The sequence below is a fragment of the Ahaetulla prasina genome, chromosome 4 (assembly GCF_028640845.1).
Source record: "Ahaetulla prasina isolate Xishuangbanna chromosome 4, ASM2864084v1, whole genome shotgun sequence".
Lineage (NCBI taxonomy): Eukaryota > Metazoa > Chordata > Lepidosauria > Squamata > Colubridae > Ahaetulla > Ahaetulla prasina.
Genome location: NC_080542.1, coordinates 28879157 through 28898445, shown reverse-complemented (window position 1 = coordinate 28898445; position 19289 = coordinate 28879157). Strand labels below are relative to the sequence as shown.

Sequence of the window (19289 nt, the reverse complement as noted above, 5' to 3'; positions counted from 1 at the left end):
TTTAGAAAGCCAAATCCGGAAGATGAAACTCAAATACTTTGGCCACCTAATGTGAAGGAAGGACTCACTGGAAAAGAGCCTAATGCTGGGAAAGATTGAGGGCAAAATAAGAACGGGATGACAGAGAACGAGGTGGCTGGATGGAATCACTGAAGCAGTAGGCATGAGCTTAAATGGACTTCAGGGGATGGTAGAGGATGGGAAGACCTGGAGGAATGTTGTCCATGAGGTCGCGATGGGTCAGACATGACTTTGCAATTAACAACAACAAATTATATGTTTGTGTAAAAGTGTATATCACAGCTCTCAGCAAAGCAGTTTTATAGCTGTCTGTGTTGATAAATTGGCTTGTTTTTGTTTTTTAATTAACTGATTATAATTATAAATAATTTATATGGTATTGTCATCAATCTACAATCCTGAAACAGTCAGTTCATGTGAGAGATAAAGAATAGTTGAAAGTAGAGCCTGATCTTTTAATCAAGATCTTTGTTCACCTCAAAGGACCCAATGATTCAAAAAAACATGCATTGTCCCCAGCAGTGAGTTTCAATTTTGTTCGCTACAGGTTCACTTGTGAGTGCGTGCGCACATTTTCAGAAACATTAGGTGGGTGGGTGGGTGGAGCCTCCCGCCACCACCGCTACCAGTTCACCCGACCCAGGGCAAACCAGTAGCAGCCACCATTGGACATCACTTCAAAATACTTTAATGCCCATTCCAATACTGACATGATGGTTTCTAAAAATGATCTTCTGAGGGGGTCATTGATAACTATCCAGAAGTTGCTTGCTTGTGCCTTTCAGATGCTGTAACTTTAATTTTAATATTAAATAGTCCTACCTTTTATAAATAATTTCATGTCTCACTTTTTTTAATAAAACCCATATGCTCCTTATTTTTATTACAGTATATGCAGAACTCAAAAGAAATTGACAGAAAAGACAGAAAAGAAATTGTTTGTATCAAACAAGTATCAAACAATGCTCTGTGTAATGACAAAGCTGGCCAGTATTGAAAGCAGCACAACATCTCATTCAAAGATGACCAGAACACTTGAATTTTGGGGAACAGGGACTTTGGGTCTGTATGAAAGCAGAGACCATCAGACCTATAGTTCATTCATATGATATATATGCTATGATACTGTCCTAAAATGAGAATCACATTCATGATCATGCAAGACAATAATGTTATAGTAACATCATCCTAGAACAACATGCTGTTCAACAGAACAACAAAATCCTGCATCCAACCTCTTTGGTGAGCACAAACTTGAGGGAGTATTGTCTTTGGAATTTTTTTTTTAAAAAAATCTCATTCATTTTTAGTGTTTTCTTTTCAAATGAGATAGAAACATTTTTTTTTATCAGTCAAAACATGTTTCCTTCAATTCTATTGGGATCCATAAAGTAATTGCATACATATCTAATTTTGAAAGAATGGTAATTAGTTTGTTTATGTTCAGATACAGAATTTCAGTGTCCAAAGACAAAACATGAATAATATTATAAATATTGCAACTTTTTTCATGTTAGGCAGAATAAAAACAACTACAATTATACAACATAGTTTGTGGAGGCTTCTTACTCTTTTCCAAGGTTTGCTTTATAATCACCTTTTGTTACTAGAATACTAATCTCACTGTATCATCAAAGAAGCAAGAAAAATTTAAATGTCAGGGAAAAATTTGACTTTCTCCAACAATGTTAGCTTTAATAATTGTCTCACTAGCATTATTTAATCTCCAACTTTCCAAGTCACATAATATCAAATGTAGAGTTCAAAGTCCTCATGATCCATATCATACGTACTATCAGTCAGGTGATGTCACTGTGGGTGGCATTGTCACTCTAGCTCTTTTTCTGCATGCTACTCTAGAGTTCAGCGAAGTCCCACCATCACCATTGCTTGAAGATCTTATGTAAGGATTTTATGCTTAGTACCACATGAACTATGTATGAACTGCTACTTGATCATAATTCAGTTAGTCTACTTTGTTTAAAATTGTATTGAACCATTGGAAATTTGTATAGTTTTCACTAGTTTCCCCAGTCAATTTTCCAATGTTTCATGATAAGTCTGGGCCAGAATATTAAGGGAAAAAATTCACTGAAATTTTTACTGTTCTATAAATGGCAAGGTTTAATAGTCTGCATCTTCTGTGAGAATTTTACACATTCTTCCTTGTGGTTTTCTGAATTTTCATTTATATATTATTGAGATAATTATAATAAAATGTGGCATTTGCTCATACTTTTAATGATATGAATAGCTGTTATTAATATATTTTACTAATATATTATATCATATCAAAGAAAAACATATTTCCAAAAATAAAGAAAAAATAAATGGATTAAATCATCCATATATTTTTTCTTTATTTTTGGAAATATGTTGTTCTTTGATATGATATAATATATTAATAAAATATATTAATAACAGCTATATTTCCACTAAAGTTGATGTTTTGCATAAATAAGTAGACATATATAAAATACTATTTTCTAAGTTTTAATATACAGTATTATATAGTATTAAGTAACTACTTTATGAAACTTTCACTGTATTAGTTTCATATACTTGCTAATAAAAATAAATACACTGAGATTTATAACATGAGATAAAATAGATACTTTTTTTCCTGTAAAATATATTTTAAAAATGTATATGACACTGAATTTATCTTATATTTCAGATTAGTTCCTAAATATTACCAAAATATTGTGGCTCTGGCATTTGCAATCCAGGAGATGAATAAAAACCCAGAGATCTTACCCAACATTACTCTTGGTTTCAACATCTATGACAGTTACTTCAATGCACAGAAAACATACCATGCCACAATGTTACTGATCTACAACATGAAGAACTTTTTTCCCAATTACATCTGTGGTATTCAGAATCATCTGACTTCAATAATTGGGGGACTAGATGCCAAAACTTCCATTGACATTGCAAATCTCTTGGATATCTATAAAATCCCTCAGGTGACATTTATAGCATACCTGACTTTTTAGAATTTCTAGATTTCATTTGGTAAATTAGAGGCAGAAAGTGGGATTCTTCTAAATAACAGCGTATCTTGTGTGCTTCTTCACTTTTAAAATCTTCTTACCCCATTTTTAAAAAGGACAATGACAAGCTAGAGAATCTTAACCTAAGAAACTTCTATAGCATGAATGAAAAATATGCACTCTGATTAAATGACATGGAAGTATTCCATGTTACAACCTTAAATACCAAAAAGTCTTCTAGCATAGTTTAGTCTCTCAAATATATTATCACATAAACTTTGGTTAAGTACATTAAATTATTTTAGAAATGAGCAACCAAATTAGATACAGAAGAAGTTGCAAAAAAGTGAAGCGCAGGAAGTACAGTATACATCAACTACAGCTCCTGCAGAAAATAAATATTTTAATGATAGCTTAAATGTATTTTTATGCAACCACAATCAAAACTACTGTTGGAGGTTTATGTAGAAAATGTACAATATAAACCATGCACAATATAAGTAGTAAAAACACAAGTAATGCACCATTGGAAAGAAGAAAGGTTAAAGGAAAACAAAAATATGAATTATTCAGACTGTCCAGAACAGTTCAAAGATTTCTGCAGGAACAAGGGCCACTTTAAGATTCACTTTCCCTATTACGAGTCCTTCATGGATGTGAATGTGCAAACCGAACTCACAGTAACAAAGAGGGAAGTGGTCTGTTCTGGACAACAATAATTCTTACCACTGCCCTTAGTTGCATACAAAACTCTCTCATATATTTCTGGCATATAAAAAATATAACAGTCAGAATATCACATTTCCTGAAATACTTCTCTTAAAGCCTAAATCTAATAGACATACAGTAGGTACCTATCATAAAATATAATTCATTCATTCATTCATTCAATTGAAAGCAGTACATTGCATTTAAAATTGTTCAAAATATGCTTATTTGTGAATGAAGCGATTAATTTGGGTGTTCATAGTCTGCTCAATCAGGTAAGCAGTATTTTCTCTGAATTTGACCACATTTTCTCTATTTTTTCTCTATTAAGGAGGATACTTGTTTGGATTCCTCCTATCTCTAGCAGGGGTCCTTGCTTTAGCCATCTTTTGTCTTTTCATTCTAATTTTGGCAATGCTAGTTTTTGTTCATCCACATAAGCTTTTTGCTATATGAATGTATTTTTATGCAACCACAATCAAAACTACTGTTGGAGGTTTATGTAGAAAATGTACAATATAAACCATGCACAATATAAGTAGTAAAAACACAAGTAATGCACCATTGGAAAGAAGAAAGGTTAAAGGAAAACAAAAATATGAATTATTCAGACTGTCCAGAACAGTTCAAAGATTTCTGCAGGAACAAGGGCCACTTTAAGATTCACTTTCCCTATTACGAGTCCTTCATGGATGTGAATGTGCAAACCGAACTCACAGTAACAAAGAGGGAAGTGGTCTGTTCTGGACAACAATAATTCTTACCACTGCCCTTAGTTGCATACAAAACTCTCTCATATATTTCTGGCATATAAAAAATATAACAGTCAGAATATCACATTTCCTGAAATACTTCTCTTAAAGCCTAAATCTAATAGACATACAGTAGGTACCTATCATAAAATATAATTCATTCATTCATTCATTCAATTGAAAGCAGTACATTGCATTTAAAATTGTTCAAAATATGCTTATTTGTGAATGAAGCGATTAATTTGGGTGTTCATAGTCTGCTCAATCAGGTAAGCAGTATTTTCTCTGAATTTGACCACATTTTCTCTATTTTTTCTCTATTAAGGAGGATACTTGTTTGGATTCCTCCTATCTCTCTAGCAGGGGTCCTTGCTTTAGCCATCTTTTTGTCTTTTCATTCTAATTTTGGCAATGCTAGTTTTTGTTCATCCACATAAGCTTTTTTTGCTATATGAATGTATTTTATGCTTTTAAAAAGCTTGAAAATAATAATTAAATGTGACTTTTTCTCCATCTCTTTCCTTTGCTCTTAATCCTTATGCAGCTCATCTATGGCTCTAGTCCCATCATGAATTATAAAACACCAGGTCTTTTTTTCTTCCAGATGAGCCCACTAGAAAGACTTCAGTATGAAGGGATTCTGTCTCTGCTTCTCCATTTCAGGTGGACATGGATTGGGATAGTTGTAATAGCCAATGATAATGGAGAAAGAGTTATAGAAAAGATTGTTCCATTATTGTCTCAACACAACATCTGTTTTTCATATATAGAGAGAATTGGTGAAGTAAAAACAATTCATCAAATCTTTGACTTGTTCAACCGTGGTGCAGAAATACATGATAAAGTTATGGATAGCAATGCTAATGTTCTCATATTTTATGGAGAATCTTATATTATGGTAAGGCTGAGATGGATAGCATATTTATCAAGAAAAAACATAATAGATATTGTCAAAGGTAAAGTGTGGATATTTACAGCACAAATGGAGCTCAACTCACATTTATATCAGAGAAATTGGGATACTGACATAATGAATGGTGCTCTGTCCTTCACAATTCATGCCAGTGACCCACCAGGATTCCAGTCATTTACTGAAAGTAGAAATCCTTCCATGACAGAAGATGGATTTATCAAGGATTATTGGCAGCAATCCTTTGTTTGTGCATTTATAACTTCAAGTGTAGGTGAGGTAGCTGGTGATATTTGCACAGGAGAAGAGAAATTGGAAGATCTTCCTGTAACTTTTTTTGAAAAGAGAATGACTGGTCACAGCTACAGTATTTATAATTCTGTCTATGCAGCTGCACATGCATTGCATGCTCTGATTTCATCCAGATCTGCCCAAAGGTCAGTGGCAAATAAAAGAAGATTGAAGCTTCAAAATCAAGATTCATGGCAGGTAATGGACTGAACATGATCTTGAAGAAAAGCATTATTTGTATTAAAAAAATGAGGCCCATACTTTCAGTTAAAGGAATTATTTTTATCTCCTTTCCTATCCCTGGAAGGGACATAAGGTTCTCTGGTTTGATTAACCACATCATATCCTGATTAACTAACTGTCACATCCTAGACATAAATTGTTTCAACTCCTCTCCTCAGGAAGCTGCTACAGGACATTGCACAATTCACACAATACTGTCTTATGTCTAAGTACATTTTCCTACGTAAATAAAACATTGCCATTCTATTCTGTTCTGTTCTGTTCTGTTCTGTTCCGTTCTATTCTATTCTATTCAATTCCATTCCATTACCTCCAGTACACCAATATTTTCTTAGACTCCCCACCCCCCAAAAAATAAAACTCTAATTTTTTATCTTTTCTTTTCCATCTAGCTGCATTCCCTTTTAAAAGGCCTCTCATTTAATAACAGTGCTGGGGACCTGGTTACTATTGACTACAATGGAGAATTACTAGCTGGATACGATATACTGAACTGGATTGTTTCTTCTAATGAATCCTTCATTAGAGTTAAAGTTGGAAGGGTAAATCCTGCAGTTTTATCAGACCAAATATTCACCATAAATGAAGATGTCATAACCTGGCACAGTTGGTTTAACCAGGTGGGATTCTACTTCTGTGGAATTTATACCAAACCTACTTTGAAGCTAGATGAATAAAATGAATAATTCAGACCTGATCAAACAAGAATGTGTACTGTAATGCAACCAATAATGTGTCCAAGTTGTTGCTTCAGCTGGATTTTTTAATGAATTCATTATTTACTATGATGAAAGAAAATATTTGAGGTGATATCTGTGGAACAACCTTTCCTCTATGAGATTAGCCTGCCCTGTTTGTGCTGGTGGAAGGGGCCTACTGCTAACCCAACAGCCAAGGAATTTCAGCTGGTGGGACTTGTTAGAAGAGGTTTTTCTGCCACAGCTCTCATCCTTTAGAACATCTTGGCACAGAAGAAAAGATCTCCCCTCTCTCTTTTAACCTTTAGGAAAAGCCTGAAAATCTGGTATGAGGTCTTAAGGAGAATTTATTGGCTGGAGGTGGTTGGTGCACTAATTTATTTAAAATAATTGCAGTTTTGCTTTTTAAATATTATATTCTATAACTGTGGGTCTCTCATACACTCTTCCCTTCAAATTTTAATGTATAAATTATAGAATGGATGAAGATAGTGATTTGGTTAATTTTATTTGAATCTGTTATTTGGTTATTTCAGTAGCACATATACAAAAAGTTCTTTCTGGATCAATATTTACAATTAAATTTCAACTGTACAAAATTTATGATGTTCTCACCCCAATTTCTGACCTAAATGTTTAGACAGAAATTGAGCAATGAGGTCTGCTTTAACTATTTTTGGATGGGTATTAATTCAAATGGGAATTTGATAGCTTATTTTTCATGCAATTCAAATGGCTGAAACAAGCAGCCCACCTTTGTTGGAAACTATCCAATCATGATCTAAGAAAAGTCTAAAAGGAAAATGTTGAACATCTCTAGTACTCTATCTGGAGACAAATCTGTCCAAACTTAAAAATTTAATGTATGAGATTTTTTAATGTGCATAAACTTGAATTTACTACATCAGTGCTTGGCCACATTGATTCTGGTTGATTCCTTTCTTGCACCCAGGAAATAAGATCTCAGCAAAATATGGTACAACATGGTCTTATACCCAAGAAGACTTTGAATATGGGATATGATCACATAAAACCATATCTTGAAATGGAGATTCATTTATATACTTAAGTAGGTAGATCAATGCAGAATTTCTGCAAGTGTCCTAGCTAGTTAAATGACATGGTATATGTTCCCCAAGCAGCCCAATATTTTAAATATCTCACTTTCTCAAAATTCTGGAAAATTTTCACTCTTCATTACTTTCATATGCTTCCATCAGCAATCCTTAAGTAGGTATGATATAGATATGAGATCACCCAGAGTTAAATCAAATCATAACAATAGCATTCTATCACTGGTGTTTACAAAAAGCCAAAACTACATAACCAATAACAAAACTATTACTCAAACTATTTAGAAAGAACCATGGTTAGAATCATTAAAGTCATGAAGCTAGGATATGTACCATGGTTAGACATGAGAAAACAAACCCTCAAAGAAGATTTCAGGAAAAATCAATTACCGCTCCAGGATAACTTGACAATAACCTTGAATATTGCCTCTATACATTGAAAGAATCAGAAAAATCTTTCAAAATTTTAAAACTGGTCTTTTTATTTTATTTATTTATTTATTTATTTGTCAAACACAACAGTATATATAAGTGTAAGCATGAAATAACCATATGAATTGGATACAATCAAAGGGAACATTAGGACAGGAACAGTAGGCACGCTGGTGCTCTGATACACGCCCCTTACTGACCTCTTACGAATGGGGTGAGGTCAATAGTAGATAGTTTTTGGTTAAAGCTTTAGGGTTTTGGGGAAGAGACCACAGAGTCAGGTAGTTTATTCCAGGCATTAACAACTCTTTTACTGAAGTCATATTTTCTAAAAATCAAGATTGGAGTGGTTCACATTAAGTTTAAATCTATTGTGTGCTCATATATTGTTGCGATTGAAGCTGAAGTAGCCTTCAACAGGAATGACATTGTAGCAGATGATTTTATGAGTCAGGTCATGCCGAAGGCAAGGGAGTTCTAAATTTTCTAAACCCAGGATTTCAAGTCTGGTGGCATAAGGTATTTTGTTGTGATCAGAGGAGTGGAGAACTCTTCTTGTGAAATATTTCTGGACACGTTCAATTGTATTGATGTCCGAAATGAGGTGTGGGTTCCTGACAGGAGAGCTGTATTCGAGAATTGGTCTAGCAAATGTTTTGTATGCTCTGGTTAGAAATGTAATCTTTCTGGAGAAGAAGCTATGCAAGATTAAGTTTACAATTCTTAAAGCCTTTTTGGTGATGTAGTTGCAGTGGGCTTTGGGACTTAAATCGTTTGATATGAAAATTTCAAGGTCTTTGACAGGGTGAGGGTCATCTACAAGGTAATGTCCATCAAGCTTGTATTTAGTGTTCTGATTCTTTTTTCCAATGTGTAAGACAGAGAATTTGCTGGTTGAGATTTGGAGTTGCCAAATTTTTGACCATTCTGACACAAAGTCAAGGTCTTTTTGAAGGGTAACCGCTTTGTTGGTAGTATTAAATAGTTTAACATCATCGGCGAATTACTTATAATATGGTCACAGAAGTTACTTATAATATGGTCACAGCTATTTATAATATGGTCACAGAGGTTGTTAATGTATAATATAAAGAGTGTTGGTCCTAGAACACTGCTTTGAGGGACACCGTATTGACAGGAGCGGGATTTGATAGGGCACTTCCTATTTTGACTACTTGTTGTCTGTTTGATAGGAATGCTGTTATCCAATTATGGAGGGGTTCGGAGATGTCATAGTATTTTAGTTTTAGAAGACTAAAGTTCTAGTAACAATGTATCAAGATATGATATAAGAACTCTTCAACGAAATGCTGTATCCATCATTAAACATTAAAGAATGACAAGCTGCCATTTATAGATCCCTCTACCACTGTAAAAGAAAAAATGCATTCGAGAGAAAAAGTGGATATTAAGTATACTGAGAAAAAAAACTAGCAAAAAATAAGAAGTTGGTAAAGTTGACATGAAGCGCAAAAAAAAGGAGTCCCTACCAATTTAATTCTGCTGGTCATTGTGGCTATGAGGGCAGTGCTCATCCCTATTTCAAGGTCATTGAACCAGCACTATCTAAAGACATTTCCAGGGTCATGTGGCCACCATACATCATTTTTTGTTCCCACAAAAGTAGTACCTATTTATCTACTTACATTTGCTAGGTTGGCTGGAGTTAGGGCGAGAATGAGATCTCACCCTGTCAGATCTAAAACCTGGGTTGCCAGGTTTCCATCTGACAAGCCCAGGGTCTTAACTGCTGAGCCACTGCATTCCCTTGAAGAGCAGTAAAAGCATTAAAATCACAGCCTATGAAGCCCAGTAACTGCCAAATAAATCTCTGAGAATACAAAATAACAGAGTTGGAAGGGTGTTGGAGATCTTCTAGTCCAACCTCATATCTTGATTCATTGTTACTAGACCAGTTTTAAAATTTTGAGTGGGAGATCCTGTACCAGTTCAGAAAAATGGCTGTCCAATCTCTTCTTAAAAACCTCCCATGGTGGAGAACCCACAACATTTGGGGGAAACCATTCCACTGTTTAATTGTTCTTTGTTCTCAATGTAAGGAAAGTTCTCTTTAATTCTAGGTTTGATCTCTCTTTTATAATCTCTCATCTGTTATTTCTTGTCCTTCCTCAGATGCTTTGAAGAATATCAAAGTTTAACAGAACAGATGGAACAATTTTAGAGAGGTCAAAAAAGAAACGAATTTTTTTATACTCATTTAATAATGCCAATTGTTTATTGTGAAATTACTGAACATTTGTACATCGTATGTAATCATTGTATAGATTAGCAAATCATTTTCAATATCATGGTCAGTGTGGCAGCTTCATGAATACCTTATTCTAGTTTGCCTTTAAAAACAGTCAAAAAGTAGAACTTAGTAGTTCCTATTCCTATAAGAACATTCCTATAAGAATGTTATGCATATGAGTTAAATAAGATTTTTGTTGTTGTTTTAAACATTCAGTCATGTCCAATTCTTAACTTTATAAGCAAGTGTTCACCCAGCTACCCTTTCAAGCATAGCTTCTTTCAGTTGTTGGATGTTCATCTTTGTATCAGTTTTGATGTTATAAGCCAACATGTTCTTTGCTTGCCTCTTCCTTTTGTTCCACTTACCATTCCTAGTGTAAATGACTTCTCCAGGGACTTTTTATGCATGATATGTCAAGGTAAATTAGATGGATTCTTGTGATTTTGACATCTAATGATGTATCTGGTTTTATATGATTCAGCATCTCTCTGTCGGTTGCTTTGGCTGGGTGGTTGGTTGCTCTGGTAATTTATGTCAGCACTAAAGCTCAAAGGTGTCCATTCTTCTTTGATTAGCCATTCTTAGTGTCTAACTCTCACACTATACATCGCTTTAGGAAAGACTATTGCTCCAACTAGCTGCTTTTTGTATTTGTATCAATATCTCTGCTTTTTCAGATCTTACTTGTATTAATTTATTCATATTTAAGATTGTGTCCTAAGATTATCCTATTTCAAGAGTAGAACTGCCATTGTGAACAAATTTTGATCCAAGGAAGATAAATTCTTGAACTAATTCAATTTCATCTTTGTTGATTTTGAACATCTCATATCCATCTGCAGCTATTGTCATTATCTTTGTTTTTCTGATGTTAAGATTCAGTCCTACTTTTTCACTTTTGTCCTTGATTTTCCATATCATTTTCAAGGGTCTTCCTTATTTCCAGCCAATAGTGTTGTCTCATTTGAGCACCTCAAATAATTTGTGGCTCTTCTGCCAATCTTCACTCCAACATCAGACACTTCCAGATCTAATTTCCACATAATCACTTCAGCATAGAGATTGAACAAAAATAGCGATAGAATATATCCCTGTCTAATTCTCTTGCTGAGCCAATCTCTGTCACCATAGTATTCTTACTGTTGCCTCATGATCGGTGTACAGTGATCTGATGAGTCTGATTAAGTGGATTGGGACACCAAGATCATGCAAAGCTGCCCTTAGTTGATACATAATCAAAAGCTTTTCTGTAATTGATAAAACACATATAATGGTATGTTTTATATTCACATGTCTTTTGTATGATCCATCTATCATTGGCAGTGTGATTTTGATTGCTATGCCCATTTCTTAAAGCCAGCTTGTACATCAAGTAATTCTTGATTGATGACATTCAGCAGCCTATTTTAATTACCTTTAGAAGAATTTGCTTGAATGTGAAAGCAATACAATCGTGGAATAGTTGGAACAGTTTCTGGCCACACCTTTCTTTATTAGTGAGATAAAAACAGATCTTTTGCAGTCCTGATGCCATAAACACATAGACCATATCTCTTGATACGGGGCAGTCCCATCAATACCTGAACCTATCCAGTTCAGCAATTTCTCCATGTGCTATTCTACTACTTCTTTCATGATGTTAGGTTCATTATTAATTGAGCTGTCATTGTTGTGATCTTGATAGTAAAGTTGAACTGCTACAGAGGTCTTCCATATATCTTTTCTACCTGTTCTTGGTCTTCTGCTGATCACTTAGTACATTCCTGTTGCAGGCTTTAACAGTTCTTTGGTTTAGTGTAAAGCTGGAACACATCATTTTCACTAAAGTAAACATACCCTTAGAATGCCCCTTCCTCTTAGCTTCAATCAATTGTTAGGTTTTCTGAAGTCTTTCACCCAACAACATTATAAAATCCCTAATACCAAAAGGTAGCCCTTGCTCTTTTCTATAGCTTTCAAGTTGCCATCCAGCCTGGAGGGTCTGCTGTTGGTATCCATATCTGAGTCATATTGTCATAAAGAGTTATATTGAGATTTTTTACAGGTAGTTTATCATTATTTTGCCTAGCCTTCTCCATTTATCTGGGCTTTTGACTGACATATATTTGATGAATCAATTAGATGGCTGGATTAAACATTTTTTATGCAACCGAAAATGGTCAATGAAGCTGCAGTTCCCCTTTAAAAAATTGTTGCCAAGTGGAATACCATAGATGGTCATAGTAACAGTTACCTATATTTGGAAAGGCTAGAAATCTGATGCATCTTTCTATGGATAATATTGTGGATAGTAGGCCTGTATCTACATAAGTAAAAGGCAGCATTTAAACAACTTTATAAATTAAATGCATATTAACTTCATTGTAATCCTTTGTTTGATGGCTATGAGCCATTGAGTTAGGCAGCAAAGAAATTTTTAAAAATATTGTTAATTATATCCTAACTCAGACTAATATGATACCTCAGAATGTTCTTTGTTTGTTGTTTTTGCTTCAGTCCCAGCCTGTTTCTATATGCACTGGGAGTTGCCATCCCGGTACTAGCAAGAAAATGAAGGAAGGGCAGCCCTTTTGTTGCTATGACTGCATTCCATGCCCAGATGGGAAGTTTTCAGAAAAGGAGGGTAAGAAATGTTACGTTGGGATTTATCTCACACAGTGAGGTAGCAGTTTCTAAATGCAACATTGCACACCTGAATCTCTTTTTGCCCACTATTATGTCCAATATTTTGAATGGGATTGACATCCTGTAGTATTAGGACTTGTTGAAGACAAATCAGGTGACCATTATTATCCTACCTAATTCAAATACATGGATTATATGAAGAATTATATAATTATATAAAGAATTAAAATTCTAAAGATCATTTACATATTAAAGTTTTGAAATTAAAATACAATATCCCCACCATTAAACAGATTGTTTAAAGAGTTAGAGCATTCTTGAAAGCTACTTAAATATTACTGTTTAATGAACAGGATATAATAATAATAATAATAATAATAATAATAATAATAATAATAATAATAATAATAATAATAATAATAATAATAATAATAATAATATTTTAATTTTTATACCGCCCTTCTTTCGAAGGATTCAGGGCGTTTAACAGCCAGGTAAAATACAGTACAATATAATACAATAAAATCACTATTTAAAAACTTATTCAATATGGCCTATAAGTTAAATTAAAAAATACATAAAATAATATAAAACCCCATGTAAAATCCAATTTAAAAACCCATTTTATGCCAGTCCTGCTCAGAAAAATAAATACGTCTTCAGCTCGCGGCGAAAAGTCCGGAGGTCAGGAAGTTGTTGAAGTATTGGGGGAAGCTTATTCCAGAGGGTAGGTGCCCCCACAGAGAAGGGTCTCCCCCTGGGGGCCGCCAGCCGACACTGTTTGGCTGACGGCACCCTGAGAAGACCCTCTCTATGGAAGCGCACCGGTCAGTGGGAGGCATGTGGTAACAGAAGGCGGTCCCGAAGATATCCCGGTCCTAAGCCATGGATCACTTTAAAGGTGGTGACCAGCACCTTGAAGTGCACCCGGAAGACCACAGGCAGCCAGTGCAGCCTGCACAGGATAGGTGTTATATGAGAGCCACGAGTGGCTCCCTCTATCACCCGCACAGCTGCATTCTGGACCAACTGGAGCCTCCGGGTGCTCCTCAAGGGGAGCCCCATGTAGAGAGCATTGCAGTAGTCCAGGCGAGAAGTAACGAGGGCATGAATGACCGTGCATAGGGAATCCTGGTCTAGAAAGGGGCACAACTGGCGAACCAGGCGTACCTGGTAAAAAGCTCTCCTGGAGACGGTCGCCAAATGAACTTCAAAAGATAACCGTCCATCCAGGAGAACGCCCAGATTGCGCACCCTCTCCATTGGGGCCAATGATTCGCCCCCAACAGTCAGCCGCGGTTGCAGCTGACTGTACCGGGATGCCGGCATCCACAGCCACTCAGTCTTGGAGAGGTTGAGCTTGAGCCTGTTTCTCCCCATCCAGACCCGCACGGCCTCCAAATACCGAGACAACACTTCGACAGCTTCATTGGGATGGTCAGGGGTGGAAATGTATAGCTGGGTGTCATCCACGTACAGTTGATAACTCACCCCAAAACCACTGATGACCTCACCCAGTGGCTTCATGTAGATGTTGAACAGGAGAGGCGAGAGGACCGACCCCTGTGGCACCCACATAGGAGGCACCTTGCGGTCGATCTCTGCCCCCCTGCCAACACCATCTGCGATCGGTCGGAGAGATAGGACGAGAACCACCAAAAAATGGTGCCTCCCACTCCTAAACTCCCCAACCGTCGCAGCAGGATACTAATGGTATCAAAAGCCACTGAGAGATCTAGGAGGAGCAGGTCAGAGGAATAACCCCTGTCCCAGGCCCTCCAGAGGTCATCCACCAACGCGACCAAAGCTGTCTCTGTGCTGTACCCGGGTCGGAAACCGGACTGGAACGGGTCTAGATAGACAGATTCATCCAGGTACTGGGGTAACTGATATGCCATATTCTAACTGATAGTTAGAATAAAAATGTTCTAACTATTCTTATAATATGTAAAGGATATTATTAAGATACATTTTATATTCTACAGATGATCTCCAAGTCATTTTATTTTTCAGATACAAATGATTGTTACTTGTGTCCAGAAGGAAGCTATCCAAACAAGAATCAGGATTCCTGTATTCCTAAAATTTTGTCATTCTTGTCTTATGAAGAACCTTTGGGAATCAGTTTAGTCTTCTTTGTTCTTTTGTTTTCTTTGCTCTCAGTGACGGTGCTTGGAATATTTTTGAAGAACCACAATACTCCCATTGTTATAGCCAATAGCCGAAATCTCACCTACATTCTCCTCATCTCCCTCCTGCTCTGCTTCCTTTCTTCATTCCTATTCATTGGTCATCCTGAGAAGATGGTATGTCTCCTGCAACAAACAACTTTTGGAGTTGTCTTTGCAGTGGCTGTTTCTTCTGTGTTGGCAAAAACCGTCACAGTGGTTCTAGCTTTCCTGGCCACTAAGCCAGGATCCAAGATGAGAATGTTTGTGGGAAAGAGACTGTCCAACTCCATTGTCGTTTCCTGTTCTCTTATCCAAATAGGTATTTGCATGACATGGCTAACAACTTCTCCCCCATTCCCAGACAGAGATATGGATTCAGTAGTTGAAGAAATTATTCTGCAGTGCAATCAAGGCTCTGTGACTATGTTCTACAGTGTCCTAAGCTATTTGGGCTTCTTGGCTGTTGTTAGTTTTGTAGTTGCCTTCATGGCCAGGAAATTACCGGATACTTTCAATGAAGCCAAATTCATCACTTTCAGCATGTTGGTCTTCTGTAGTGTTTGGATATCCTTTGTTCCAACCTATTTGAGCACGAAGGGGAAGTATATGGTGGCGGTGGAGATATTTTCCATCTTGGCCTCTAGTGCTGGTTTGCTGAGCTGCATCTTTCTTCCCAAATGTTATATAATTGTTTTAAGTCCTGACTTGAATAACAGAGAAAACCTAATGAGGAGGAAAAAATGATGATTTTATTGAGTGATGCCCTTTCCCACACTTTACAAGATAGCATTTTTTTATAGAGCTGTTTAAAAGAAATTGTTTAAAACACTTAAAATGTGCAGACAAAGCTCCTCTTTAGAAATTGTAAAAGCAGCCTCTTTTTTCATCAACTTACGTATGCAGAATACCCCCGACCTACTCATTTTACACATCTATGTATACGCCTAGTCTTAAATTTGTGATAAAGAATGTGGTGCAATGTGTAATTCCACAAAGATAAATAAGCTGACAGTTTCTGAAATTACCTTATTCATCCTGAAAAATATAAAGATATTTCACAATAGCAATAGCACTTAGATTTATATAGTGCTTCACAGCACTCTCTAAGTAGTTTACAATGTCAGCATATTTCCCCCAACAATGTAGGTTCCCATTTTACTTATTTTGGAATGATGGAAGGCTGAATCAATCCTGAGCCGGTCGGGATCGAATCCTGGCTATGGTCAGAGTTAACCTGCAATACTGCATTCTAACCACTGAACCACCATGGGTCCTCAGTGACAACTAAGATCATTTGGAAAAAAGGAATTGTTTCTTGTCCCCAAAGTTTTACTTGCAATTTTTAATTTGAGAATATCTGACAATACTATGTTTCAATAGGCAACAATATATGTAGTTCAAGGTTAAACTGTGAAATTCTTGGGGCTCTCTGAACTTGGTTGTTTGTCCGATATTGTTACCTTGTTGGTTAATAAAATGTCTGCAACCAATCTCAAAGAGCATCAAGGACTGGACCATATTCTATTTTCATGGTTCTAATTGTGACAGTTTTTTTTATATACAGTTCTATAGAGAATCTTCATCTTTTGATATCAGGAAAAACATTAAAACTCTATCCTGAGAAAATGGGGTTTCCAATTTTGGCAAAAATGCAGTCATTTTTAATAATAACTTTCAATTTAGGCCCCAAAATAAGATGAATTTTGCAATTCCATTATCAGGCTAAAGTGTTACTTAAAATAAATATTGAATGCTAAGTCAGAAAAAATGGAAAATTAAAATGTCATTTTCTTAACTGCCATTTAAACATTATTCCATTAGTTATTGCTGACTATATGGGGCTGTGCTCATCTCCATTTTGAGGCTGTGAGCCAGTGCTGTTTGAAGACATTTCCACAGTCACATGGCCAGCATGATGTCATGAAGCACTATTTCATCCACACCGAAATGGTACCCTATTTAGCTACTTGCATTTGCATGCTTTCAAACTGCTAGGTAGGCAGGAGCTAGGTGAAGACAGTGCTCATCCCCATTGCACAATGCTCGAGTCACAAACCTAGGCTGTTGGCCTTCCAGGTGACAGAAAGACAGATCTCAACCATTAAGCCATCACGCCACCCTATGACTATAACTAAATTATAGTTGTAACTAACTGTAGTTTATATAAACTACAACTACTATAACTAAATTACATAAATATTGTTAAGAAGCCACAATTCTAAAGCAACTAAAGCCTATCAGGGATCAAGAGTATCTTTACCAATCCTTCTGTCACCTCACCAAAGTCAGCATTGCAAGCCAGAAAAAAAATACATCATCCAATAAGAAGACATTATAGTATTAGTCATTCCAAACCCAGCATGTTACCCTCACGAAGACTCAGTGGTGGGATTCAGCCAGTTCGCACCACTTCTGGAGAATTGGATGTTAACTTTCTGAGCAGTTTGGCAAACTGGTTGTTGGAAGAAATCATTAGGGCAGAGAACGGATTTTTAAAATACTTGAATCCCACCATTGTGAAGACTCTTCTGAGGAAGGTCAGTTTCATATCCTCTTTAACCACCTCCCAGTTGGTGAAGAACTCTTCTGAGTTTTCAGTGTCTGGCCTTTTTAACATTGTAAATAGCTACACTTTTTCTCAATGATTTCATGTCTCCTTTTCTCTGTTTGTATGTTCCTGTGTTTTATGCTAATGAGAATTTCGAACTTTTAATCCCAGAAAACGGAATAAAAGAATGACTTGCTTGTTTGTTTGTTTGTTTTTATGTAGGCTATAGCATTTTCTGTTCTTTCAGCAAAACCTAGGTCCATCATTCCCTATTTTTGCTCTGCTTCCCATAATAAGGGATATGATTTCATAAATGCCTTTTGGTAAAGATCTCAAAAAAGGGACACGGTGGCTCAGGGGCTAGGACGTTGAGCTTGTTGATTGAAAGGTCAGCAGCTCAGCGGTTCGAATCCCTAGTGCTGCCGTGTAATGGGGTGAGCTCCCGTTACTTGTCCCAGCTTCTGCCAACCTAGCAGTTTCGAAAGCATGTAAAAATGCAAGTAGAAAAAATAGGGACCACCTTTGGTGGGAAGGTAACAGCATTCCTTGTGCCTTTGGCGTTGAGTCATGCCAGCCACATGACCACGGAGATGTCTTCGGACAGCACTGGCTCTTCGGCTTTGAAACGGAGATGAGCACCGCCCCCTAGAGTCGGTAATGACTAGCACATATGTGCGAGGGGAACCTTTACCTTTACCTTTTAAAGATCTCAAAGATGTTTAATTGAAATTAGGCTAATACACCAGTTGTTTGCAAACTATGCTTATGAATGCCGGTGTCACTACATTGTTTCCAATGTGCATTCCCCATTGTATCTGTCAGTGTTCTGTTTCCCTCCCCCAATACTCCCAATAAAGAGTCAGTCAAAGGCCTTCTTTTCTAGTTTATTTACATCAATAAATGTTCTGGCCACGTCTACCCATGCACCTGCCAAGTCTCTGGAGATAACTAGGAAATTATAGATAAGGCCAGAGTTACTCACGAATATATTCTTCCCTCCATAGATACAGTTTGCCCGCGCAAATTCATTGTTTTGTCCAAGACAAAAAGCCAGGAAATTCCGCCTCTGTGGATGTCACTGTGGATGTCACTCCGTGACTCATCATTCTTTGATTTTGTCCCAACGCCTCCTCTGCTGCGTGCGCCGGTCACGTCTGCGCAGTCTTGCATCAAGCCAAAATTGTTCTTGGGGCATTGCCAAATCAGAAGAAGGCCCAGGGGAATCAGGCCTTGCCGGCCCCTCCTCCTCCCCTTGGGTGGGTGCCAGGGAGGGAGAGGGCCCAGGAGAAGCAGGCCTTGCCAGGTCTTCTTCCTCACTTTCTGAATCATCCGAATCCAGGAGTCCGAGTCCAGGAACCTGGGTCACAACAGTCAGGTCCCAAGCTAAGCAAAAATGAAGGACACAAACAAACCAGGTTTGCTGCTGCCTTTATTTCTGGCACTCACTGGCAATCCTAGAAGGAATTATTGTTAGGGCTACCAGCCCGTGTTTCCCACCACCTTTTATTAATCACCTATTACCTCCAACCAATCACACACATTGTATTCATCCATGTGACCTGGAAGG

The 19289-nt window shown here is 36.8% G+C and overlaps 1 protein-coding gene across 1 annotated transcript; it reads left to right on the top strand.

Annotated features, from left to right (window-relative positions):
* The first annotated feature begins 2753 nt into the window (after positions 1-2753).
* Positions 2754-19280, top strand: LOC131198103 (vomeronasal type-2 receptor 26-like). Its single transcript, XM_058182611.1, has 6 exons — positions 2754-2990; positions 5022-5876; positions 6314-6541; positions 12875-13001; positions 15017-15914; positions 19244-19280. The coding sequence occupies exons 1-6, from the start codon at positions 2754-2756 to the stop codon at positions 19278-19280; spliced, it is 2382 nt and encodes a 793-aa protein (XP_058038594.1).
* The last annotated feature ends 9 nt before the right edge of the window (positions 19281-19289 follow it).